This window comes from Ammospiza caudacuta, chromosome 31 (genome assembly GCF_027887145.1).
Source record: "Ammospiza caudacuta isolate bAmmCau1 chromosome 31, bAmmCau1.pri, whole genome shotgun sequence".
NCBI lineage: Eukaryota > Metazoa > Chordata > Aves > Passeriformes > Passerellidae > Ammospiza > Ammospiza caudacuta.
This window is the reverse complement of record NC_080623.1, coordinates 3,185,035-3,205,983: the sequence shown is the minus strand read 5'-3', so window position 1 is coordinate 3,205,983 and position 20,949 is coordinate 3,185,035. Positions and strand designations below refer to the sequence as shown.

The following is a 20,949-nucleotide window of genomic DNA, read 5'->3' as shown; positions in this document are numbered from 1 at the left end:
GCCAGGGGTTTGGGTGGGGTTTTAGGAGGAATTTTATTCATGGGAAGGGTGGTCGGGGATTGGGAGCTGCTGTTTCTGGTGGTGTGCAAGGATTGGGTGGATGTGGTTGGGTTGATAAGGTGGGGATTGGTCACAGGTTGGATTCAGTGGTATTGGAGGTCTTTTCTGACCTCAGGGATTTTGGGATTCCTGCTCCCCAGAGCCCTGGAGGGTGCTGAACATCCTGGGGTGCCCCTTTTTTCCTGCTAGCACTGTGAGAGGTGCTCCACATGGTTGATGGATCATGGAGATTACAGAGATGTAGGAGCAAATGTGGCATCTTAAAATATTGGTGCTCCCTCACCACCATCTCTGGTGGTGTGCAAGGATTGAGTGGATGTGGTTGGGTTGATAAGGTGAGGGTTGGACTCCGTGATATTGGAGGTCTTTTCTGACCTCAAGGATTTTGGGATTCCTGCTCTCCAGAACATCCTAGGGTGCCCCCTTTTCGTGCTAGCTCTGTGTCTCTTCCCGTGAGAGCTGCTCCACGTGGTTAATGGTCCATGGAGAGTACAGAGATGTGGGAGCAAATGTGGCATCTTAAAATATTGATGCTCCCTCACCACCATCTCTGGTGGTGTGCAAGGATTGAGTGGATGTGGAACTCAGTGCTCTGGTTGGGTTGATAAGGTGGGGATTGGTCACAGGTTGGATTCAGTGATATTGGAGATCTTTTCTGACCTCCGGGATTTTGGGATTCCTGCTCCCCAGAACATCCTGGGGTGCCCCCTTTTCCTGCTAGCACCGTGAGAGCTGCTCCACATGGTTGATGGATCATGGAGAGTACAAAGATGTGGTGTGGGAGCAAATGTGGCATTTTAAAATATTAATGGCCCCTCTTACTCTCTGTCCCCACTGCCAGCATGTTCACCCTGGTGCTCCCAAGCACTGAGGGAATTCCAAGGAGCTGAAAGGCTCCAGTGCTTCACCAACCCCTCCCTGCATCCCTGCCTGTTCCACCCCCAGCACCTTCCTGCAGTTAATCAATTTACTCCTTATAAATCCTCTTAGTGTCTGCAGCCTGCTCGGCTTTTTCCAGAATATAAAATTAATCAGGAGATTTCTGAGCAGGGTTAGGAGTGTGATTAAGGGGCTCTGTGGCTGTCCCCACTCCCAGGGCTTGTCCCACTGGTGCAGCAGGATGGGGCAGTGTGTCCACGTGGCTGTGGTGCTGTGCTGGGACATGCTGGCTTCTCCTCAGGGATTCTTCCCATGGGAAAGTCCTTTCCCATCTCTGTGCTGTGCTCAGCCTTTCCCTGACTGCCTGAGAGCTCCTGGGAGGAATGAACCCCCTTAGAGCCCATGAGAGCATCCCCATGTCCCTCTGGTTGCAGCCCTGTGCTCCTTGTCCCCCTTGTGCTCCCTGTCCCCCCTGTGTCCCTGTCCCCTCTGTGTCTGTGTCCCCCACTGTGATAATCTACAAAATCAGAGGGTTTTGAGAAAGCTGCAATAGGCAGGCCTCGGAAACAGCAGAACTGTGATTAGAGCTAAGCAGCAGCCATGAGATAATTCAGCAGAAAAATTATTTAAAAAGTAGAAAAGCAAAGGCAAATAGAACAATGGTCTGTGTATTAATGCTTGTTTAGAATAACTCCCTAAGCTACAGAAAAGTTTATCTAGCAAGATATTAGGAAGTTTGAAGCTTAATAATGGAGCTCTGTGCGTTGTGTTTTAAGGCTTACAAGCAGGTATTGTATTGGAAATAAGCAGCATTGTTTTAACCAAAGGTACCTGTGCTTATAGTGGCTGGATAGAACTGCTGTCAATGTGCTTTTGCTTTGTGTGATTGGTCAAAAAACTTATAAAGTAAGTTGTAACATTAAATTCTGGGTCTGCTGCCTGAGATGTGAGCTGGTGACATCTTCCCATTGTCATAACCGTGTACTGAGAGTGATGCTGGAAAATAAAACAGCTCAAGGCACGTTCCACAGCAGCCCTGTCCTGTTTGTGATTTGTACAGAGACCCCTGGCCAGCGATACCCGACATGCTCCCTGTCCCCTCTGTGTCCCTGTCCCCCCTGTTTCTCTGTCCCCCACGTACTCCCTGTCCCCCATGTGCTCCCTGTCCCCCCTGTGTCTCTCGCCCCCACGTGCTCCCTGTCCCCTCTGTGTCTCTGTCCCCCCAGTGTCCCTGTCCCCTCTGTGTCTCTGTCCCCTCTGTATCCCTGTCCCCCACGTACTCCTTGTCCCCCACTTGCTCCCTGTCCCCCCTGTGTCTCTGTCCCCCACATGCTCCCTGTCCCCCCTGTGTCCCTGTCCTCTCTGTATCCCTGTCCCCCCTGTGTCCCTGTCTCCCACATACTCCCTGTCCCCCACGTACTCCCTGTCCCCCCTGTGTCTCTGTCCCCCAGGTGCTCCCTGTCCCCTTAGTGTCCCCAGCAGCTGCAGCCCCTCTCTGTGTTGCAGTGAGGAGCCATGCCTGCGAGCCAGATCAGTTTGGGAAGCCAGGAGGCTGCTCTGACATCTGCCTGCTGGGGAACAGCCACAAGAGCCGGACCTGCCGCTGCCGCTCCGGGTTCAGCCTGGGCAGCGACGGGAAATCCTGCAAAAGTGAGTGCTGGCTTTCCTGGGGGATCTTTGGGGTGAGGGGCTGGAGAGAAAGGCTCTGCATGCCCTGCTGTGACCCCACAGCAGCCCTAGTGCCACCTGCCACCCCCATGGCACTGCTGTCTCTCCACAGAGCCCGAGCACGAGCTGTTCCTGGTGTACGGGAAGGGACGTCCTGGCATCATCCGTGGCATGGACATGGGTGCCAAGGTGCCTGATGAGCACATGATCCCCATCGAGAACCTGATGAACCCCAGGGCTCTGGACTTCCATGCTGAGACCGGCTTCATCTACTTTGCTGACACCACCAGTTATCTCATAGGGCGCCAGAAGATCGATGGCACGGAGAGGGAGACAATCCTGAAGGATGGTGGGTGGCCTTGCAGGAAGGATAATGCAATTATTATCATAATAATAATAGTAATAGTAATTTTATATACATATATGTAAAATATAAATGATAATAATTTATAGTAATTATAAATAATATATAGTAATTAAAAATAAAATTAAAATAAAATAAAATAAAATAAAATAAAATAAAATAAAATAAAATAAAATAAAATAAAATAAAATAAAGAAATTATGGTAATTTATATTAAAATTTTATATATATTATATATATAATTTAATAGTAATAAAAATAGTAATAGTAATTTTTATATATATAAATGTATATATAATATAAATGATAATAATTTATAGTAATTATAAATAATATATAGTAATAACAATAACAATAAAAAAAATAAAATAAAGAAATTATAATAATATATATACATTATATATATTTTATATTATTATAATAATAATTTAGTAGTAATAATAATAGTAATACTAATAGTAGTAGTAATAATAATATAATATCATGTAGAATATATATCATATAGTATATATATCATATATAATCATATTATCATATAACATTGTCCTAATAATATAATAATTTAATAGTAGTAATAATGATAATAATTGTATAATAATATAATATTGTCATATAGAATATATATAATACATATAATCGTATTATCATATATTAACATAATAATGATACTATTATATGATAATATGATTATATATATTATATAATATTATCATAATAATAATCACCTGTCTGAGATACAAAGAGTTTAATGCTCAGAATATTCAAACATCTTTTAGCTCAGGATGATCCCACTTGACATGTCTACAGTCCAAATTTTCAATATATTTAGCATTTCATAAAATTTTAGCCGACTTTCTATAAAATTTTAGCAGATTTTCCATAAAATTTTCTCTGTTCAAAGAGCAGCTCTAGCAAACTTTCTCATCGGGCTGGGTGTCCATAATCCCCCTCAATTTGGGTCAGGATTGGGCACTTTTGGGGCTGTTCCTTCCACTTTTCACCTCCTGCCTGGTGACAAACCCATTCAATTTTCCCCCTAAAAGGCATCCACAATGTGGAGGGCATCGCTGTGGACTGGATGGGGAACAACCTGTACTGGACAGATGATGGCCCCAAGAAGACCATCAGTGTGGCACGGCTGGAAAAGGCTGCCCAGACGAGGAAGACTCTGATTGAGGGGAAGATGACGCACCCCCGTGCCATCGTGGTGGACCCCCTGAATGGGTGAGGGTGCCTGGTTGGGCTGGGCTGTCTGGTGGGGCCACAGGGACGTGGTTGGGTCTTGTCACGAGCTGTGGTGGCCAGGTCAAGTCTCAGTTTGATGTCCATGGCAGGTGGATGTACTGGACAGACTGGGAGGAGGATCCCAAGGACAGCAAGAGGGGCAAGATCGAGAGGGCTTGGATGGATGGATCCAACAGAAACATCTTCATCACCTCCAAGACTGTCCTGTGGCCCAACGGGCTGAGCCTGGACATACCAGCCAAGATCCTCTACTGGGTGGATGCGTTCTACGACCGCATTGAGATGGTTTATCTCAATGGCACCGATAGGAAGGTGAGTGGGGTCTGGGACAGTGATCACCCACAGCACTGGGGAGCTGAGCTGTGACCTCTATGCTCGCTCCTTCCATCACTCTGTCCCTGTCCCATTACCCTGTCCCTGTCCCTATTCCCGTCCCTGTCCTTGTCCCTGTCCCTGAGTGCCCATCCCATGTAAAAGATCCTCTCTGCTCTCTCTTTCCATCACCCTATGCCTGTCCCTCATCACCCTGTCCCTGTCCAATCACCCTGTCCCTGTCCCTGTCCCTGATCACCCTGTCCCTGTCCAATCACCCTGTCCCTGTCCCTGTCCCTGATCACCCTGTCCTTGTCCCTGTCCATGAGTGCCCATCCCATCCAACAGATCCTCTCTGCTCTCCCCTTCCATCACCTGTCCCTGTCCCTGATCACCCTGTCCCTGTCCCTATCCCGGTCCCTGATCACCCTGTCCCATCACCCTGTCCCATCCCAGCTAACAGATCCTCTCTGCTCTCCCCTTCCATCACCTGTCCCTGTCCCTGATCACCCTGTCCCTGTCCCTGTCCCTGTCCCTGTCCCTGTCCCTGTCCCTGATCAGCCTGTCCCTGTTGCTGTCCCTGAGTGCCCATCCTATCTGACAGAGCCTCTCTGCTCTCCCATCACCCTATCCCTGTCCCTGATCACCCTATCTCTGTCCCTATCCCCGTCCCTATCCCTGATCACCCACCTCACCTAACATCCCCTCTCCTCCTCCCCGCATGCACAGATCGTGTACGAGGGCCCGGAGCTGAACCACGCCTTTGGGCTGTGCCACTACAGCAATTTTCTGTTCTGGACCGAGTACCGCAGCGGCAGCATCTACCGCCTGGAGCAGGCCTCCAAGGCCGTGAGCCTGCTGCGCAACGAGCGCCCGCCCATCTTCGAGATCCGCATGTACGACGCCCAGCAGCAGCAAGGTGAGAGCCCACCAGGGGCTGGGGGAGAGGCTGAGATTCCTAAGCAGCCCCCCCACCTCTTTTTGTTGCCTTTTAGCTGTCCCCATGCTCCTTGTTTTTCTTTCCTGTTGTTCATGCCCTGCCCTTCCAGCCTTCCCTCTTTTTGCCACCCTAATTCCATCAGGCTCTGTATCCCTCGTGTTTCCAGCTGCCTTCCAGCTGTGGCTGCTGTTGAGGGAGTTCTGGGGGGCTGGGGGAGAGGCTGAGTTTCCCAAGCAGCTGTAACTACCCACAGAGGCTGGGGGCTCCCAGCACCCCCATGAGTCTGCAGGGCACCCTGGGCATTGAGGTACCATCTCCTCACCCTTTCCCTCCACAGTGGGCTCCAACAAATGCCGTGTCAACAACGGGGGCTGCAGCAGCCTGTGCCTGGCCACCCCGCGGGGCCGTCAGTGCGCCTGTGCCGAGGACCAGATCCTGGGGCCGGACTCTGTCACCTGCCAGGGTAGGCTGAGACCCATTTGGGGGCTCTCCCCATGGGATGCTGCACTTGATCACTCGGTTCAAATCCTGCCTGTGCTTTCCTGTTGGCAGCCAATCCATCCTACATCCCCCCGCCGCAGTGCCAGCCCGGGGAGTTCGCCTGCAAGAACAACCGCTGCATCCAGGAGCGCTGGAAATGTGATGGGGACAACGACTGCCTGGACAACAGTGACGAGGCCCCCGAGCTCTGCCGTGGGTGATCCCTCCTGGGCGGTGGGATTTGGGCTCCTCCAGATGTGGAGGAAGTGGTTGGGGTAGGGCTGGGTAGCCAGGAATCCTCTGTGCCCTCTCCATCTCCTTTGGGGAAGTGGTGACCCTGTCCCTGTCCTTGTCCCTATCCCTGTGCCATCGATGCCCTCCTTTGGGGCAGTGCTGACCCTGTCCCTGACCCTGTCCCTGTCCCTGTGCCATCCATGCCATGCCCTCCTTTGGGGCAGCACTGACCCCTGTCCATGCCCTCCTTTGAGGCAGCACTGACCCCTGTCCATGCCCTCCTTTGGGGTAGTGCTGACCCCTGTGCCTGTGCCTGTCCCTGTGCCATCCATGCCCTCCTTTGGGGCAGTGCTGACCCTGTCCCTGTCCCTGTCCCTGTCCCTGTCCCTGTGCCACCCATGCCCTCCTTGAGGGCAGCAACTCTCCTTGAGGAGAGTTGGTTGAGATTCTGATGCCAAGTTTGAGCCTCCAGCCCTTTTCTATTCCAGTTTTCTCTTTGTTGGAGGGATGGGGTGGGATGAGGATGGTCCTGAGTGTTGTTTCCCCCCACAGACCAGCACACCTGCCCCTCGGACCGCTTCAAGTGCAAGAACAACCGCTGCATCCCCAACCGCTGGCTCTGCGACGGGGACAACGACTGTGGCAACAACGAGGACGAGTCCAACTCCACCTGCTCAGGTGAGGACCCTGCCTTGCCCTCAGGGAACCTCAGGAGAGCCCATGCTGAGCCACAACCTGAGGTTTTGCAGTCTCACACCTTGGTTTTGCACCTGGGAGCCCAGGGGGTTGTTCCCCACCTTCCCCTGATAAAACAAGGTACAATGAACCATTAACACTCCATCTGTCCCTCCTGGCCAGCCCGGACCTGCTCTCCCAACCAGTTCTCCTGCGCCAGTGGCCGCTGCATCCCCATCTCCTGGACCTGTGACCTGGATGATGACTGTGGGGACCGCTCCGACGAGTCTGCCTCGTGTGGTGAGCTGGGACTGGGAGCTGGCTTGGTTTGGAAAGACAGGAGTCTGCTAAGGAAGGCAGAAGCCTCCCCTGAAATGGAGAATGTAAAACTCCCCCTCCTCCAAATTGCTATAAATTTGAAATTAAGGGGCTCTCAGGCAAAAGATATGGGAGCAGGAAATAACAGTTTGTCTTGGTTTGGAAAGACAGGTGTCTGCTAAGGAAGGCAGGAGCCTCCCCTGAAATGGAGAATGTAAACCCTCCCCACCTCTGCAATAGCAATAAATATATTTATAGCAATAATACATAAAAATATATTTATTGTTATAAATTTTAAATTAAGGGGCTCTCAGGCAAAAAATATGGGAGCAGGAAATAACAGTTCTTTAATAGGGGAGAAAAAAAATGAAAGGATAAAATAAACAATGCAGTACACTAAAACAACACTGACAGAGTCAGAACCCAACCTGTCACCCTGTGGGTCAGGATGTTGGTGGCAGTCCCATTGGAATTGTGGCTGCAGCCCTCCTGCAGTGTCAGGGGTGGTTCTGTTGGAGCAGGGATCCTGTAGAGAAGGATTTATTCTTCCTCTGAAGATCCAGTGGAAGAAGAGGCAGCTGCTGCTCCTCTGGGGAATCCAGTGGAGAAGTGCTGGTGTCTCAAAAACCTCTAGATTGTATCCAGGTAGGAATGTTTGAAACCTCAGATTGTACCCAGGCAGGAATGTTTGGCTCCTCCCTCTGGGCTCACATCTCCCAATGAGATGCTGCAGTTCTTATCAGCCATGCACTGACATTCAATAGCTGTTATCAGCAGATGTCCCCCCAGAGGGAGGTGTGATTGTGAGCACTCAAAGAGAGAGATAAGGCAAATTGCCCACAAAAAATAATCTGCAATAAGGCAAACTTGACAAAAGATAATCTGCCCTACAGATGGTAATAGAAAACATCTTGCATTGCAACCTGGAACAGGAGCCCTGGGGGTGCTCCCCGGGGCTGTGAGGAGGGTTGGGGTGCCCTGATGTGTGTTGGGGTGTGCTGATGGTGCCTTTCCCTCCCCTGCAGCCTACCCGACCTGCTTCCCCCTGACACAGTTCACCTGCAACAACGGGCGCTGCATCAACATCAACTGGCGCTGTGACAACGGTGAGGACCTGGCCCCGGGGTGTCCCCAAAGGGATGGCGAGACCTGAGCAGGGGGTGCAGCCTGGCAGGGACCCAATTTGGGCAATTTGGGCCAATTCTCAGCATGTGCTGAAGGCAGACCCCAAGGGGAATGGGCATGAGCCAAAACTGAGCCCATCCTGCAGCCCCCAGCCCTGTATTTCCCTTGGCTGTGCTGGAATAACCTGGCAGGGATTGTTCCAGACCTTGGCATCATTTGCAAGGTTTCCAAAACCTTGTCCTGGTGTTGGAACAAAGTGTGACATGGCTGAGTCAGGTCCTGTAGCCTCAGGGAAAGCAGGAGAGCTCTTCCAGCCAGCTCCCATCTGCCCTTGGATGTTTCCAGAGCCTGACCTGGGACAGGGGGTTTGCCCCAAGGTTGATTTCCTTTCCCAGCCCCATGGCTGTGGTGGGGCAGCAGGAATAACCTGGCAATGGTTGTTCAAGACCTTGGCATCCTTTGCAAGGTTTCCAAAACCCTGCCCTGGTGCTGGAACAAGGTGTGGCATGGCCAGAGCTGCTGGTGGGGCTGAGCCAGGTCATGCAGCCCCAGGGAAAGCAGGAGAGCTCTCCCAGAGCTCTCCCAGCCAGCTCCCATCTGCCCCTGGATGTTTCCAGAGCCAGACCTGGGACAGAGGGTTTGCCCCAAGGTTGATTTTCCTTTCCCACAAGTTTATATCAATTTTTGAGCCTCTGTGCCTTGTTGGGAATAATTAACATCTTCAGAGCAGGGCGAGACACTGGTGCCTGGCTGAGAAGAGCTGGGGGTGCTGACTCTCCCTGAATTCTTCCTGGGCTCCTTAGCAGCTGAGGGATGGTCCCTTCTTCTGGAATCCCCTACTTTGGCAGCCAGGCTGTGCCATGAAGCCCACCAGGTGCCCAGGGCAGGAGCTGCAGCACCATGAGGGTACCCCAACCCTGGCTGAGCAGAGCTGGGGGTGCAGGACTGTCCCTGGAGTCTTCCTGGGCTCCTTTGGAGCTGAGAGATGGTCCCTTCTCCTGGAATCCCCCACTTTGGCAGCCAGGCTGTGCCATGGAACCCCTCGTGCTGCTCTGAGCCTCACCAGGCACCCAGGGCAGGAGCTGCAGCGCCACGAGGGTACCCCAACCCTGGCTGTCCCCCACTCCCCCAGCACCCTCTGCTGCTTCTGGTCTCGCCTCCCAGGCTCTGTGTGTCCCTGTCCGTGTCCCAGTGTCTCTGTGCCACCCTCTGTGTTTGTCACCTGTGCTGTGTTGTGTTTGTCACCGTGCCCATGCTCCTGTCTGGTGGTTCTGTGTTTCAGAAAAAGATTGTGGGGATGGCTCTGACGAAAAGAACTGTCCAAAGCCTACCGGTTAGTGCATAGATCAACATGCACCAGAACCTCCCACCTGAGCCCCCCTGAGCCCCCAGACCTGTCCCTCCAGGGGGCTATGAGCCCTGGGGGTGCTGGACACTGGCAATGCCCCCCTGACCTCTCTGGAAATGCCCCCTGTGCCTCTGGCAATGCCCTTGATGCCTCTGGTGATGCCCTCCTCCGCCTCAGAAATGCCCCTTGTGCGTCAGGCGATGCCCCTGGTGCCTCTGGCAATGTTCCCCTTCTCTCCAGCAATGCTCCTGTGCCTCTGACAATGCCTCTGGTACCTCTGGTGATGTCCCCCAGCTCTCCAGCAATGTCCCCTATGCAGGAGCTGAGCTGATGGAGAGGCCACGTGGCAGCTGGCAGTGCCATTGTCCCCATCAGTGCCACTGTCCCCATCAATGCCATCATCCCCATTAGTGCCGCTGTGCCCACAGTGTCGCTGTCCCCATCAGTGCCATCATCCTCATCAGTGCCATTATCCCCATCAGTGCCATTGTCCCCATCAGTGCCATTGTCCCTATTAGTGCCATCATCCCCAGTACCATTGTCTCCACAGTGCCATCATCCCCATCAATGCCATCATCCCCATCAGTTCCATTGTCCCCATCAGTACCAATATCCCCATTAGTGCCATTGTCCCTATCAATGTCATTGTCCCCATCAGTGCCATCATCCCCATCAGTGCCATTGTCCCCATCAGTGCCAACATCCCCATCAGTGCCACCATCCCCATCAATGCCATCATCCCCATCAGTGCCACTGTCCCCATCAATGCCAATATCTCCATCAGTGCCAATATCCCCATCGGTGCTACTGTCCCTATCAGTGCTACCATCCCCATCAGTGCCACCATCCTCGTGCCCATCCTGAGGCACCAGGAGGCAAACCCCCTTGCCCAGTCTCAGGTGGGGCACCCACAGTGGATCCCTGTGGTGGTGCCCAGCCCATGCCCCCTGTGCCAGGCAGGCAGAGGGGCTGCATTGCCAGTGTCCAGCTACCCTCAGACAACCCCCCCTCAAACAGCAGGCATGGGGGTCTCCTCCAGACAATCCAACCCCCAAAATTGGCTGTCCCAGCACCCCCAAAGGAGCTCCCATCCCCAGAGTGGAGCCCAGTCCCCATCCAGGTTCATGGCTGATCTATGCAGTTTCTGTGTTTCATTTCCTCTGTGTGCTGCTGGTGCTGTGGGGTGGGAGGGCTGGGGGGTCTCCAGCCCATGGTGGGGGTCCCACCACCAGCACTGATGAGGGGCTGCAGTCACCCCACGTCCCCTCTGTGGCGTGGCCTGTCCTGTCCCCTGTTGTTCCGAGGGGTCTTTGCTGTCCTCCCTCCTTCCATCCCCGTCCTGGCCGGGCTCCTGCTGACCCCCTGGCCACCCCAATTCCCTCTGCAGACAACGACTGTGGGGACAACAGTGACGAGGCTGGCTGCAGCCACTCCTGCTCCAGCAACCAGTTCAAATGCAACAGCGGCCGCTGCATCCCCGTGCACTGGACCTGTGATGGGGACAACGACTGTGGGGACTACAGTGACGAGACCCACGCCAACTGCACCAACCAGGGTGAGCCCCAGCACGTGGGAGAGACCCCCAAGCACAGCCATTGCCAAAATGCAGGGAATTCTGCAGCTTTCTGTGGCCATACTCAGTGCCCAGATCCCCCTCCTGCCCAAAATGCAGGGAATTCTTCAGCCTTCTCTGTGCCCAGATGCCCCTCCTGCTTCTAGGCTGGGAATGCAGGGAATTCTGCAGCTTTCTGTGCCCACCCTCAGTGCTCAGATCCCCCTCCTGCCCAAAATGCAGGGAATTCTGCAGCTTTCTGTGGCCATACTCAGTGCCCAGATCCCCATCCTGACACTCTGGGTTCCTCCAGCTGTTTTCCTGCTGTTTGAGTGCCTGGTCCTCATCCAGTCCTGGAGCCCCAGATCCCCATCCTGACACTCTGGGTACATCCAGCTGTTTCCCTGCTGTCTGAGTGCCTGGTCCCCATCCACTCCTGGATCTCCAGAACCCCATTCTGACATTCTGGGTGCACCCAGCTGTTTCTCTGCTGTCTGAGTGCCTGGTCCTCATTCACTCCTGGAGCCCCAGATCCCACTCCTGTGCTTGTGGGTGCTTCCAGCTGTTTTCCTGCTGGTTGGGTGCCTGGTCCTTGCCCAGTCCTGGAGCCCCAGATCCCCATCCTGTGCTTCCAGCTGTTTCCCTGCTGGCTGAGTGCCTGGTCCCCATTCACTCCTGAATCCCCAGAACCCCATCCTAACATTCTGGGTGCCTCCAGTTATTTCCCTGCTGGCTGAGTGCCTGGTCCCCATCCACTCCTGGACCCCCAGATCCCCATCCTGACACTCTGGGTGCATCCAGCTGTTTCCCTGCTGGCTGAGTGGTCCTGCTGCTGGTCCCCACCCAGTCCTGGAGCCCCCCAGCTCCGTGGGGACCAGGCAGTGAGCAGTGGCCTCCCCACAGCCACACGCCCACCCGGGGGCTGCCACACGGACGAGTTCCAGTGCCGGCTGGACGGGCTGTGCATCCCCATGCGGTGGCGCTGTGACGGTGACACGGACTGCATGGACTCCAGCGACGAGAAGAACTGCGAGGGGGTCACGCACGTCTGCGACCCCAACGTCAAATTTGGCTGCAAGGATTCAGGTGAGAGCAGGGGGGCAAGCAGCTGGGGGTGGTGGGATAATGCAGAAACACAAGCAGCCAACCTGTGAATCGTGATCCTGATGGATGGTGTCATCTTCAGATCCTTTCTGCTCTTCTCTGAGGAATGGGACACACTTTGGTGGGTTGGGGACAAAGGAGGAGGGACACCAGTTCAGGGGATGACCTTCTGAGCCCCCAGGCCCTCCCTGAGCTGTCCTATCCAACTTTGGGGAGCCCTGAGCTACTCAAACACCCTCATGTCCCTCCCTGGTCTGTCTAACCTGTCTGTCCATCCATCTGTGTGTCCCTGGGCTCACTGAACTGTCTGTCTGTCTCTGGGCTCACTGACCTTTCTGTTTATTTGTCCTGGACTGACTGACCACTCTGTCTGTCTGTCTATCTGTCTATCCCAGAACTGACTGACCAATGTGTCTGTCTGTCCTTGGACTGACTGACCTGTCTGTCCATCCCTGGGCTCACTGACCTGTCTGTGTGTCCCTCCCTGGGCTCACTGACCTGTCTGTCTGTCTGCCTGTTCCTTCCTGGACTGACCAATCTATCCATCCATCCCTGGGCTGACTGACCTGTCTGCCTGTCCCTGGACTGACCAGTCTGTCTGTCCATCTGTCTCTCCCTGGGCTGACTGACCTGTCTGCCTGTCCCTGGACTGACCAATCTGTCTGTCCATCCCTGGGCTGACTGACCTGCTTGTCTGCCTGGAATAACTGGTTCTGCTCTGTCCCCTCCCCACCGTGTCCCTTTCAGCCCGGTGCATCAGCAAGGCCTGGGTCTGTGACGGTGACAGTGACTGTGAGGACAACTCAGACGAGGAGAACTGCGAGTCCCTGGTGTGCAAACCCCCCTCCCACACCTGTGCCAACAACACCTCCATCTGCCTGCCCCCCGAGAAGCTCTGCGACGGCTCCGACGACTGCGGCGACGGCTCCGACGAGGGCGAGCTCTGCGGTGAGCACAGAGCCAGGCGTGGGGACACTTGGTGACCCGAGAGTGGCACCAGGAGGTGACAACCATGTCCTGTCCCCACAGATCAGTGCTCCCTCAACAACGGAGGCTGCAGCCACAACTGCACGGTGGCACCTGGAGAGGGGATTGTGTGCTCCTGTCCCCTGGGCATGGAGCTGGGTGCTGACAACAAGACCTGCCAGATCCAGAGCTACTGTGCCAAGCACCTCAAGTGCAGCCAGAAGTGCGAGCAGGACAAGTACAATGTCAAGTGTTCCTGCTACGAGGGATGGATGCTGGAGCCTGATGGAGAGAGCTGCAGAAGCCTGGGCAAGTTCTCAGTGTGTGCTGGAGGGCAGAGCTCCAAGGGGAGCCAAAGCTGAGCCCATCCTGCAGCCCCCAGCCCCATATTTCCCTTGGCTGTGCTGGGGCATGGAGAGCTGCAGGAATAATCTGGGATTGTTCCAGACCTGCAGCCCCCAGCCCCATATTTCCATTGGCTGTGCAGGGGCAGCAGGAATAACATGGCAGGGATTGTTCCAGATCTTGGCATCCTAACCCAAAACCCTGGGTGTGTTTTGGGGGCCATCAGGGACTGGGAGCAGCCCCCCAAATGTGCTGGGGCAGGGAGAGCTGGGGGTGTAGCCTGGCAGGGATTGTTCCAGACCTTGGCATCCTTTGCAAGGTTTCCAAAACCCTGGGTGTGTTTTGGGAGGCACCAGGGACTGGTAGAAGCCCCCCAGCTGCCTCAGGGGTTGTGATGATGGACGTGGCTGGGTGATGGTGGGATTTGTGCTGACAGAGGCTGAGTGCACTGTCCCCTGCCTTGTTGCTGACCCTTTCCTGCTTCCCCCAGACCCTTTTAAGCCCTTCATCATCTTCTCCAACCGCAGGGGGTTGGAGGAATGTGCTGGGGCAGGGAGAGCTGGGGGAATAGCCTGGCAGGGATTGTTCCAGACCTTGGCATCCTTTGCAAGGTTTCCAGCACCCTGGGTGTGTTTTGGGGGACACCAGGGACTGGGAGCAGGTCCCAGCTGCCTCAGGAGGAGTTTGTTCTCTCATGGAGCTGAGGGTTGTGCTGATGTACATGGCTGCATGATGATGGGTTTTGTGCTGTGTGTTTTGGGGGGCATCAGGGACTGGGAGCAACCCCCCAAATGTGCTGGGGCGAGGAAAGCTGGGGGAATAGCCTGGCAAGGGATTGTTCCAGACCTTGGCATCGTTTTCAAGGTTTCCACAACCCTGGGTGTGTTTTGGGGGACACCAGGGACTGGAGCAGTCCCCCAGCTGCCTTGAGGGGTTTGTTCTCTCATTGAGCTGGGGGTTGTGCTGAGTGATGGTGGGATTTGTGCTGACAGGGGCTGAGTGCACTGTCCCCTGCCTTGTTGCTGACCCTTCCCTGCTTCCCCCAGACCCTTTTAAGCCGTTCATCATCTTCTCCAACCGCCACGAGATCCGGCGCATCGACCTGCACCGAGGGGATTACAGCGTGCTGGTGCCCGGGCTGCGCAACACCATCGCCCTGGACTTCCACCTCAACCAGAGCTCCCTGTACTGGACTGACGTGGTGGAGGACAAAATCTACAGGGGAAAGCTGCTGGAGAACGGGGGTGAGGAGCCCTGGGTTGGGGGAGCTGGTGGTTGGAGGTCTGGGGTCAGTGATTTCGTGGCATGCGATACAGCAGCTGATGGTGATATCACTGATAGTGATATCAGCCCTTGGCCCTGATAGTGATCTTGTTCTGCTCTCATTATGCAGTAGTTAATTAGTATTCCCAGCACTTCCCTGCTGGTAATTGCAGCCCAGCAGCTGGGCACAGAGAGGACACCCTCCCCAGCAGTGCTGCTCCCACAGGAGCCCAGTGGCAGGAGTAGGGATGGGGGGGCTGAGCCCTTTGGGGTCAGGATTATGGATAGGGAGTGCTGAGCCCTTTGGGGTCTGACCATGGATGGATGCTGAGCCCTTTGGGGTGTGGGACATGGATGGGGACTGAGCTCTTTGGGGCCTGGGATGTGGATGGATGCTGAGCCCTTCGAGGAGCTTTGAGGTCTGGACTGTGGATGGGCACTGAGTCCTTTGGGGCCTGGACTATGGATGGGGGCTGAGCCCTTTGAGGTCTGGAACATGGATGGGGGCTGAGCTCTTCGGGGTCTGATAATGGATAGGATGTGCTGAGCCCTTTGGGGTTTGGACTATAGATTAGGAGTGCTGAGCTCTTTGGGGTCTGGGCTATGGATTGGGGTGCTGAGCTCTTTAGGATCTGACAATGGATAGGGTGTGCTGAGCTCTTTGGGGTTTGGACCATGCACAGGGGTGGTTCACGCCCTGTTTGGGGAGGACACATCCCCTCACAGTCAACCCCAGCTGAGCTGGTTGGAGCTGTTGGGGATACAGGGGTGGTGGTTCTGTGTGGGCTGGGGAAGTGGCACCACCCTGAGCCCTCACCTTGTGCCCCACAGCCCTGACCAGCTTCGAGGTGGTGATACAGTACGGCCTGGCCACCCCTGAGGGACTGGCCGTGGACTGGATCGCTGGCAACATCTACTGGGTGGAGAGCAACCTGGACCAGATCGAGGTGGCCAAGCTGGATGGCACCATGAGGACCACGCTGCTGGCCGGGGACATTGAGCACCCCCGCGCCATCGCCCTGGACCCTCGCTACGGGTGAGCCAGGAGGGGACAGCGCCCGCCAGGATATTGGAATTAAATACCAATATAGCCAGATGGAATGTGCCTGGGCTCGTCTGGCCCTTGCTGCTTGACCAAAGGTGGCAGCTGTGGTGGTTTCACCTCAGAGACACCTTTGGCTGGCTGGATATTGCAGCAAAAGTGAGGGTGCCACCTCAGGGGTCTCTTCCCTGACTGATCCATCCCCAGGATGGAGCTGCCCCACGTTGGGTGCCAATATATAGGAATTAAATACCAATATAGCCAGATGGAATGTGCCTGGGCTTGTCCAGCCCTTGCTGCTTGACCAAAGGCAGCAGCTGTGGTGGTTTCTCCCCAGAGACACTTTTGGCCAGCTGGGTGTGTGGTGTTTCACCCCAGAGACACCTTTGGCCAGCTGGATATTGCAGCTGGGCACTTGGGACAAGTCCAGGCTTGCAGGAGCTCAGGTTTACCCTGGTGGAGAAGCTTTAAGGCCATGGTGAAGGAAAGGAGTCGGTTCTGCTGGAGGGTTTGGATCCAGAGCTTTGTTGTGGCCCACAGGCCTCTGAATGCAGCAACAGCTCCAGCAGAACTCCCTGAGCCCGTGGTTGCTGTTCCTTTTAACCCTGGGGAGAGGGGCAGGGAAGGGGTAGGGAGCCACCAGGCAGGGACAGGAGGGGAGGGACAAAGGGACAAGTGACACCTGAATGGCCCAATGTCCCCCAGGGCTGAGAGGCATCTTTTGAACTTCACCAATCACTCCACCCCTTTCTAGAATGCCAAGATTGACAGACAGCAGTCAGCAGGGGTGAGGGAGGGGAAGGGAGAGGTGATTGGCACACCTGGGGGAAGAACGGGGATGGACAGGCTGTTCCATCACACTGCAACACCAGGACACCTGTGGGATCATGTGGAGGATGAGGCCACGGGCTGCTGTCCTTGCTCACAGCCTCTCCTCCTGGCAGGATCCTGTTCTGGACAGACTGGGACGCCAGCCTGCCCCGCATCGAGGCCGCCTCCATGAGCGGCGAGGGCCGACGCACCATCCACAAGGAGACGGGCTCGGGGGGATGGCCCAATGGGCTCACTGTGGACTACCTGGAGAAGAGGATCCTCTGGATCGATGCCAGGTAGGGCCAGGGCCCCTCAGTGTCCCTCCCAGTTTGGATCTTCACCTGGTTCAGCGTTGTGCTGGGCTGGGAGAGAGAAGCCTTCACATTGTGGGGCTTCTCTTCTGGATCTGACCATAGAGGGAGGGTGCTGAGCTCTTTAGGGTCTGACCATGGATAGGGTGTGCTGAGCTCTTTAGGGTCAGGATTATGGATAGGGGGTGCTGAGCTCTTCGGGGTCTGACCATGGATAGGGGATGCTGAGCTCTTTAGGGTCTGACCATAGATGGGGGGTATTTGTGTCTCCAGCCCTGGCTCTGGGTGTTCTCCTCTGTGGATCCTGGTGTAAATCAGCAGGATTAGACCTTGGACCCTGCTGGTTGTTGCTGTTGGGTTCAAGACCCCATGGTGCCCCCTCCTCACCTCCCTCACCCTCATCTCCCCCCGGCACAGGTCGGACGCCATCTACTCAGCCCTGTATGATGGCACAGGGCACATTGAGGTGCTGAGGGGACACGAGTACCTGTCCCACCCCTTTGCTGTCACCCTCTATGGCGGGGAGGTCTACTGGACCGACTGGCGCACCAACACCTTGGCCAAGGCCAACAAGTGGACAGGGCACAACGTGACCGTGGTGCAGAGGACCAACACTCAGCCCTTTGACCTGCAGGTGTATCACCCCTCCCGGCAGCCCCTGGGTGAGTGCAGGGAGGGACAGGGTGGGGGGACAACAGGGGGTGGCACTGGTGCTTGGTCTAAGCACACTAACCCTTGGATGGGCTTAGACCAAGTGCCAGGTGGATGCTGCTCTCATCCTTGTGGTTGCCACTTTGCCCCATCAGGTGATGCTTGATGGAGCAGGCAGGGTCTGGGGTGGCTGCAGCTCTTGGGGACTCCTGGATGGGTGTCCCCAAGGCTGGGATGTCACTGAGTGCTGTCCCCTTTGCAGCTCCTAATCCCTGTGAAGCCAACGGGGGCAAAGGGCCGTGTTCCCACCTCTGCCTCATCAACTACAACCGCACCCTGTCCTGTGCCTGCCCCCACCTCATGAAGCTGGACAAGGACAACACCACCTGCTATGGTAGGGGTCTGCTGGGGAGCTGGTTGGGAGGATGAGGGGGTGCTCTGGAGCTGAGATCCCACCTCTACCCTTCTTATTCCAGAGTTTAAGAAGTTCCTGCTGTACGCGCGGCAGATGGAGATCCGGGGCGTGGACATTGACAACCCCTACTACAACTACATCATCTCCTTCACCGTGCCTGACATTGACAACGTTACCGTGGTGGACTACGACGCCCTGGAACAGCGCATTTACTGGTCAGATGTCCGCACCCAGACCATCAAGAGAGCCTTCATCAACGGCACCGGCGTGGAGACCGTCGTGTCTGCAGGTTGGTGTGGAGGGAGATGGGATCCTCCAAAGCCTTCAGCTCCTTGGGATTTGCCCTTCCTCTTCATCTGAGCATCATTCCAGTCCTGACGAGCTCCCATCTTCATTCCCTTGCAGACCTGCCCAACGCTCATGGCCTCTCCGTGGATTGGGTTTCCAGAAATCTCTTCTGGACCAGCTACGATGCCAACAAGAAGCAGATCAACGTGGCCAGGCTGGATGGCTCCTTCAAGAACGCCGTGATCCAAGGGCTGGACAAACCTCACTGCCTGGTGGTGCACCCACTCCGGGGGTGAGTATAAGTCTGCACCCACCAGTGTGTGCCAATCCAGGTGTGCACAGGGCTTTGTCTCCCTCCTGGGTAGGGACAAGGGGCTATGGGGCTGCCCAGGCTGTGCCACGAGCAGGTGAGGGGCTCTGCAAGGCTGGAAGGGTGCAGGGGGCTGCTGGCACCATGGCCCCTCACCCATTGTCCCCTCACCTTGCAGGAAGCTCTACTGGACAGATGGGGACAACATCAGTGTGGCCAACATGGATGGCAGCAACCGCACGCTCCTCTTCACCAACCAGAAGGGACCTGTTGGTATGGGCCCCCCCATAGCCCCCAGGATCCCCCACATCGCCTTGCTGTCCTACAGAGCCTCAAGTTCCCACTCTGGCTCCTTGGGGAGGTGGCAGCTGTCCTGTGCTGGGTCACCATGACCTCAGCTGCCTGCTCTCTCCATGGATCCCATTCCATCCCATGGGTCCCATCCCATTCCATCCCATTCCATGGATCCCATTGATTCCATCCCATTGATCCTATCAATCTCATTGATCCCATTGATCCCATCCCATCCCATTGATCCTATCTCATAGATCCCATCCCATTGATCACATCGATCCTGTTGATCCTATTGATCCCATTGATAGCATCCCATTGATCCCATCCTATCCCATCCCATCCCATTGATCCTATTGATCCTATCCCATGGATCCTGTTGATCTTGTTGATCCCATCCCATTGATCCCATCCCATTGATCCTATTGATCCTATCCCATGGATCCTGTTGATCTTGTTGATCCCATCCCATTGATCCCATCCTATCCCATCCCATCCCATTGATCCTATTGATCCTATCCCATGGATCCTGTTGATCTTGTTGATCCCATCCCATTGATCCCATCAATCCCATGGATCCCATCCCATCCCATCTCATGGATCCTATCCCATCCCACCTCATGATCTGTGACGATCCCTGTGTGCCACCAGCCCGGTGACATTCCCATCCTTTCCAGGCCTGGCCATCGACTACCCAGAGAGCAAACTGTACTGGATCAGCTCTGGCAACGGCACCATCAACAGGTGTGACCTGGATGGCAGCAACCTGGAGGTGATCGAGTCCCTGAGGAGCCAGCTGAGCAAGGCCACCGCCCTGGCCATCATGGGTGAGGGAGGACACCATTCCCTGTCTCCTGCTCCTTCCCAAACCCTCCTGCCCACCACAGCATGCCACATGCTCCTGCTTTGTCCCCACCACCACAGGAGACAAGCTGTGGTGGGCTGACCAGGCCTCGGAGAGGATGGGCACCTGCAACAAGAAGGACGGCACGGAGGTGACGGTGCTGCGCAACAGCACCACGCTGGTGATGCACATGAAGGTGTACGATGAGAGCATCCAGCAAGGTCAGTGTGGGCTCCTGGGGCAGAGATCCCATGCAGAGACTCCCGAGCAGCTGCTCAGCCCCTCTGTGGTGGCTCTATCCCTTGGAGCCCCCTTGGCAGCTGGCCCAAGCCTTGCCCTTGCACTCGTGCCAAGCCTGTGCTGGCTGCTCTCTCCATCCTATCCTATCCCATCCCATCCCATCCCATCCCATGGATCCCATCCCATCCCATGGATCCCATCCCATCCCATCCCATCCCATCCTTTGGGTCCCATCCCATCCCAGGCTGGTGCAGGGCACTCACACCTCGCGTGGGTGCTGCCCCAGCTGTCCCAGCCCTGGTGGGGGCCCCCTGTACCCCCTCACCCCCTTTTCTGTGCCACAGCTGGGACCAACCCCTGCAGCCAGAACAACGGCGACTGCTCACAGCTGTGCCTGCCCACCTCGGAGAGCTCCCGCTCCTGCATGTGCACTGCTGGCTACAGCCTCAAGAGTGGGCAGCAGTCCTGTGAAGGTGTGTGCTTGTCCCTGTCCCCTCTCTGAACCACCCCTTGGCCACCCCAACCATGCCTGTGGCCACCTGAGCTGGTGGCCCCTTGTTCTGGCTGCTCATGGGCTCCTCCCCAATGTCACTGCAGGGCACCAGAGGGACACTGGAGGTTTGGAGGGGTTGTGGGCTCAGGTGGCATCAAGACCCTTTGCATGGGCTGTCCCTGATGAATGTGGGGCCACTGGTGGAGGGGATTGGGACAGGACAGTCTCAAGCTACGTCAGGGAAGGTATAGGTTGGATATTAGAAAGAAATTTTGCACCAAAACAGTAATAAAGCACTGGTATGCTCTTCCCAGGGAGATGGCAGAATCACCATCTCTGGATGTGTTTAAAAAAAGGCTGGACATGGCACTTG

At 55.3% G+C, this 20,949-nt stretch overlaps 1 protein-coding gene across 4 annotated transcripts in view; it reads left to right on the top strand.

Annotated features, from left to right (window-relative positions):
* LRP1 (LDL receptor related protein 1) overlaps positions 1 to 20,949 on the top strand; it is a 124,213-nt gene that overhangs the window by 56,097 nt on the left and 47,167 nt on the right. For all 4 annotated transcript variants that reach the window (XM_058822044.1, XM_058822041.1, XM_058822042.1 and 1 more), the window contains exons 10-34: positions 2,446 to 2,589; positions 2,720 to 2,956; positions 4,015 to 4,195; positions 4,306 to 4,528; positions 5,258 to 5,447; positions 5,806 to 5,931; positions 6,021 to 6,161; positions 6,735 to 6,860; positions 7,041 to 7,157; positions 8,201 to 8,281; positions 11,036 to 11,203; positions 12,104 to 12,286; positions 13,052 to 13,252; positions 13,334 to 13,579; positions 14,662 to 14,859; positions 15,710 to 15,914; positions 16,865 to 17,029; positions 17,462 to 17,706; positions 17,958 to 18,089; positions 18,172 to 18,399; positions 18,516 to 18,690; positions 18,887 to 18,981; positions 19,677 to 19,826; positions 19,924 to 20,064; positions 20,428 to 20,556. In XM_058822044.1, coding sequence (XP_058678027.1) covers positions 2,446 to 2,589; positions 2,720 to 2,956; positions 4,015 to 4,195; positions 4,306 to 4,528; positions 5,258 to 5,447; positions 5,806 to 5,931; positions 6,021 to 6,161; positions 6,735 to 6,860; positions 7,041 to 7,157; positions 8,201 to 8,281; positions 11,036 to 11,203; positions 12,104 to 12,286; positions 13,052 to 13,252; positions 13,334 to 13,579; positions 14,662 to 14,859; positions 15,710 to 15,914; positions 16,865 to 17,029; positions 17,462 to 17,706; positions 17,958 to 18,089; positions 18,172 to 18,399; positions 18,516 to 18,690; positions 18,887 to 18,981; positions 19,677 to 19,826; positions 19,924 to 20,064; positions 20,428 to 20,556 — 4,227 coding nt within the window. The remainder of the gene's footprint in view (positions 1 to 2,445; positions 2,590 to 2,719; positions 2,957 to 4,014; positions 4,196 to 4,305; positions 4,529 to 5,257; positions 5,448 to 5,805; positions 5,932 to 6,020; positions 6,162 to 6,734; positions 6,861 to 7,040; positions 7,158 to 8,200; positions 8,282 to 11,035; positions 11,204 to 12,103; positions 12,287 to 13,051; positions 13,253 to 13,333; positions 13,580 to 14,661; positions 14,860 to 15,709; positions 15,915 to 16,864; positions 17,030 to 17,461; positions 17,707 to 17,957; positions 18,090 to 18,171; positions 18,400 to 18,515; positions 18,691 to 18,886; positions 18,982 to 19,676; positions 19,827 to 19,923; positions 20,065 to 20,427; positions 20,557 to 20,949) is intronic.